The sequence below is a fragment of the Primulina eburnea genome, chromosome 13, assembly GCF_022965805.1.
Source record: "Primulina eburnea isolate SZY01 chromosome 13, ASM2296580v1, whole genome shotgun sequence".
Lineage (NCBI taxonomy): Eukaryota > Viridiplantae > Streptophyta > Magnoliopsida > Lamiales > Gesneriaceae > Primulina > Primulina eburnea.
In genome coordinates, this window is record NC_133113.1 from 16547106 (window position 1) to 16552252 (window position 5147).

At 38.7% G+C, this 5147-nt stretch overlaps 1 protein-coding gene across 1 annotated transcript; it reads left to right on the forward strand.

The window, feature by feature from the left end:
- The first annotated feature begins 2085 nt into the window (after positions 1–2085).
- Positions 2086–2957, forward strand: LOC140810321 (uncharacterized). The gene is made up of 3 exons (XM_073168196.1): positions 2086–2283; positions 2387–2473; positions 2583–2957. Exons 1-3 carry the CDS (start codon positions 2086–2088, stop codon positions 2955–2957), a joined length of 660 nt encoding a protein of 219 aa, XP_073024297.1.
- The last annotated feature ends 2190 nt before the right edge of the window (positions 2958–5147 follow it).

Here is a 5147-nt window from a genome sequence, read left to right on the forward strand (position 1 = left end):
CACATACATGAGATCCCCGTTCATAATTTAACGGGCTGGTTGGTCCCAGTTCATAATTTAACTCTTCCCAACCACGATCTAACCCGTTCATAATTTAACAGAGTGGAGAGGTCCTCGACCACGTTCACCGACTTCCAAACCAATTCATAATTTGGTCACAAGACATTTAGCATACCTCAAAAACTTAAAATATTTTCTTGCACTTCAACATACTTACTTGGCGTTGAGGGATCCGTTGGACTTCGATCGGGGTCGTTGCTGCAACATACTAACGTGAATTCATAAGCTTAACGGGTGTAAATAAAACGTAACAGTCAAGCTTACCCACGAGCTCATACATTTCCTTAGGACGTTCTAAAATTCCCGTGACTCGACATTGTTAAACCTTGCACTAAATCAAGACATCAAACCTCAAAGCATAGCATAATATTTCCCAAAAATCAAGTACACGGACCCCGTGCCCAGGTCCGGCTCTGGGTCCGTGTAGGTACTGTAAAATGTGTGTGCAGAAAAGGGGAGACATGGAATCCGTGCTTAGGTCCGTGTAGGGGTCTGTGCAGACTCGGTGAAAAGACACTCCGGAAGGAACAAAGGCACCGACCCCGTGCTTGGGTCCGTGTAGGGGTCCGGCTAGCCTCGGATGAAATAAAGCCTGCGGGAAATTATTATATTGCTTATTACTCCCAAACTTGATTGTACGGAATATGAACGGACACCTCGAGACCGATCCTAGTATACCATAACACTGACCCAAGCTTATACTATTGCCCCAAAACACCCACATATCACAAGCAACCCAATAAACCCGTGAACGTGACTTTTGACAACAACACGATTTATACGCCCATTCAATCTCTCAAGTGCCTAACGACACGAAACGACACGACAATAACCATCTTAACAACATGCTAAACATACCTAAACGCAGCAACGATTACCCGTCTATTCCCAACGAAGCCTGCAACAATATAATCTCAAAAACACAATTTACGTAAAAGTTGCAGTTTGAGCAGCCCCACGAAAAATGCCATAACTCACTCAATTTTTATCCAAATAACTCGAATTTTATATCAAATTGAAGGTATCGAAAAGTTCTACATTTTTCTTATTGAAACTTTTCTCATAATCTCGACTTAAAATTCTCAGTTTTAACAAGAACAATAAAGACGTGATTTAGATCTAAACATTTTCTTTCAGAATCGATCCAAACAATTAACTGCTCAAACTATGAACATCATACATGAATTTTACGCATAAAACAACGCAACACATAATATGACATGATCGACGCAGCAAAAGAGAGATTATACGTGCCTTTTGATGATAAAATTTACCGACACGGCGATACCGAAGCGGAGAAAGAAGCGAGATTGATCCGGGACGATGGTGGATCGATTATCTTGCAATAAAATCGTCGAAAACTTGCTGGAAATTAGAGGGGAAGGGGGCGGCTGCTTGTTCTCTCAAGAACCCTAAGTTTTCTTTTTTAAAAATCTGAAAATGAATGTGTAGGTGTGTTGTGTGTTTTAGTGTGTGTAAAAACATGTAAGTGTGTGTGAGTGTGTGTACCTGTGTGTGGGTTATGGATTAGGAGAAATTAGTGCTAATTTAGTTGATAAAAATACTAATAAAGGTTAACCCACACTAATTTTAACAAGACTCTTAAATTAAAATAACACCCACCAAAATGGTAATTTTAAAAGTTTTAAACTCTTAAAGTTACCAACTAAATGATTTAGTCTCAAAGATGCTAAAACTAAATAAATCATTAAAGTGCCACATCCTCAACTTAAAATAAATTACCACACTTTCAAATTGCCAAAAATCGTCACCGGTCTTTTTCTCTATCCCGCCTCGAATAATCGCCTAAAACATGAAACTCGAAAAACATTTTAACGTGCATCACAATAAACATGAATAATTTAAAATAATGCATTTTCATAAATTATGCATGGCTAAAGCTCATTTAAAATTAATTAAATGATTTAATAATTAAATGAATGCATGGATTATACGTGGACGAAATTTGGGCACTACACTCGTAGCATTTCAATGATTATGCGGTGCTTAAATACTTTCGGAGATATGGCAGGCTTAAGAATCAATCCATTGAAATCTAGCATTTACATGGGTAGCATTGATGAATCGGTGAGGCAGGAAATTGTGGACATTACTAGTTTTAGCCCTGGTAGCCTACCATTTAGATACCTGGGTATTCCACTTGTTGCGAGGAGACTTTGTGCATCAGATTACAGTAAGCTGGTGGATGCTACTGCGATGAAGGTTAGTTCGTGGCCTAGACATTCACTCTCGAATGCGGGAAAACTTGAATTGATTCGCTCTGTAATTCAAGGGGTTGAATGTTTTTGGTTATCTATCCTTCCAGTTCCGAATTGCGTTATTCACTCGATTCACTCCATCTGCCGCAAATTTGTGTGGCAAAAAAACATCCTCCTATTGCTTGGAACACACTGTGCAAACGTGCGCTTATTACGAAGACTTTGTGGAAAATTCATGTGGGGAATGAGAGCTTATGGATTAGGTGGGTTACTCACATGTATAGTTGTTTTGGAGGAGTATAGGAATGGAGGCGGCGCAAGGATGAGTCACCACTCATCAAGAAAATTCTTGATATTAGAGATGAATTGATTACAAGAACTGGTTCGGCTGATGCTGCTATTTCGTGCTTGATGAGTTGGTTTGGTAAAAAGGATGGTCTTGATCATGCTTACCAGTTCTTTGTGGGAAAGGAAACCAAATGGCCATGGAAACCTATATTGTCTAAATCCTTCCTGATGCCTAAACATCGGTTCATACTTTGGTTATTTGCTCACCGAAAACTCATGACCCGAGACAGGTTAGGCTACATCAGTGATCGGAAATGTGTGTTGTACGAGATACATGATGAATTGGTAGCCCACTTGTTCTTCGAATGTGGTGCTGCAAAAGTCATTTGAAAGAGTGTTCGTCATTGGCTTGATATGAAGAAAATAATGGCATCTCCAAATACAATCCTTCGAGCTTTTAGAACACATTACAGAGGTACGTCTACCTTAGCACGTATGAGGATCACAGCCCTCGCGGCAACTGTTTATCATGTGTGGAATATGCGCAATAGGGTAATGTTTGAAAAAGAAAAATTCGGATTCCAAGAGATAGTCACAAAGATTAAGATACACACCTACCGTTGTATACCGGAGGCCATTCAGATTGCGTGTGTGCCGCACTAGTTTTTTTTATTTTCATAGTGAATTGTATTGCTGTATCATTGTCATTATAATTTATGATAATCTTTGAATTCGGCTTGTAAAAGCTCCTGGGTATGCCCAGTGTATTTGTATCTCAAACGTTTTACCCATTTTAATGAAAAATACTTTCATTAAAAAAAAAAGATACTCTCTCAACTATAGAAGTTGAATCTAATCTCCAACAACCAATAGTTGAAGTAGACGCTCCTATATAGGGTTATTAGACAACCTGAAACATATACGCTTCTTCATGAACAATGCCATGATGAGCCTTGTGTTTGATGTGATACAATGAACTTCAAAGAAGCAATATCTGATACTGATTCATCCAAATGGCTTGACGCCATGCAGTCTGAAAAGAAATCTATGTATTCAAACCAAGTCTAGACATTAGTGGATCCAGCTGAGGGAATCGTTCTCGTAGGATGCAAATGGATCTACCAAAGAAAGCTTGGGGCGGATGGGAAGGTATTGACCTTCAAAGTAAAACTGGTTGCGAAAGGTTATACTCAAAGGCAAGGAATTGACTATGAGGAAACTTTTTCACCAGTTGCTATGTTTAAGTCCATTAGAATACTACTAGCCATAGTGGTATGATATGACTATGAGATATGACAAATGGATGTAAAGACTGGATTCCACAATTGTAAGGCCCAAGAAAGTAATTACTGTAATCTGAAATGATTTGGGTATAATTACCCTATTTTAAGATTAATCTGGAATGAATTATTGATCAATTGACATGATTGAGGTTATAGGAACTCAAATGAAGAAGCAGGGCATCGTTACAAATTAAGCCAAGATGTTGGACCGAACATCTCAAGATGTTCAACCGAACATCTCGCGCCCGAGCGGTAGAAAAGAACCGCCCGAGCGCCAATGTTATAATTTCGGGCAGAAAGTATGGCGCCCGAGCGGTAATATTTGACCGCTCGAGCGCCAGGAGATGTTCAGCCGAACATCTCGACAGAAATTGCCGCGCTCGAGCGGTAATTTTTAACCGCTCGAGCGCGAGGCATGCAAAAGGAAAATGTGACGGGTGGCTGATAATGCAACGTTGGTGTATATATATATATATATACACATGCAATTCATTCTCCAAAAACGAGAAAAGGTTAAGGGAAAGCTCCGAGCGCCATTTTCATTAGAAATTTAATTATGCACGATCTGTCCGTCAGAAATTGAATCCGACTTCGGTACTGTGTTCCTATCAACGCAGGCTACAACTGGACGTAAGTTTTGCTACGTTTTGACATGTTTTGAAATTATGATATTGTTAGAATTGAATAGGATTCATATATGATGTTTTTGTCATGTTAGACATCATAGAATTGAAGTCAGATTAAAGAACGGACTGGTCATGTAATTGTTATGATTTTTGGAGTCGATTTGACTGAGAAGTCATATCAGATATGTATGGTTATTGAGATTATGATTGATATCGATATTGATTATGAGTTCTGGTATTATATCTGTGATGTTTGGACTGACGAGGTTATCCAGACAGTATTGTTATGCCGTCGAAACATCAGTTGATTGATATTAATCAGATTCAGTAGTGATTCTATTATATCGTGATATCGTCGATATGGATTAGATTGTGTCTTGACTTGACATTGATCAGAACAGGTATTGATTTGAGTTGTTGATTGATATTATACCTATTCAACTGTTATTACCAGATTGGGAATGGACCGAGACAGAGTCGGGAATTCTTCTTCTTCTTCTGAGCGAGGAGATAAAGGTATAAGTCAATGTGGTATTGGGAGATGGACTTGAGTCGGGTTAGACTCTGGTTTCCCTAAATCACATACTTTACTTTATTGCATTGATATTTGCATTGATTGATTGATATACTTGTTTTCTTGAGTTATAGATTACAGGTATTAGAAGAGTAAT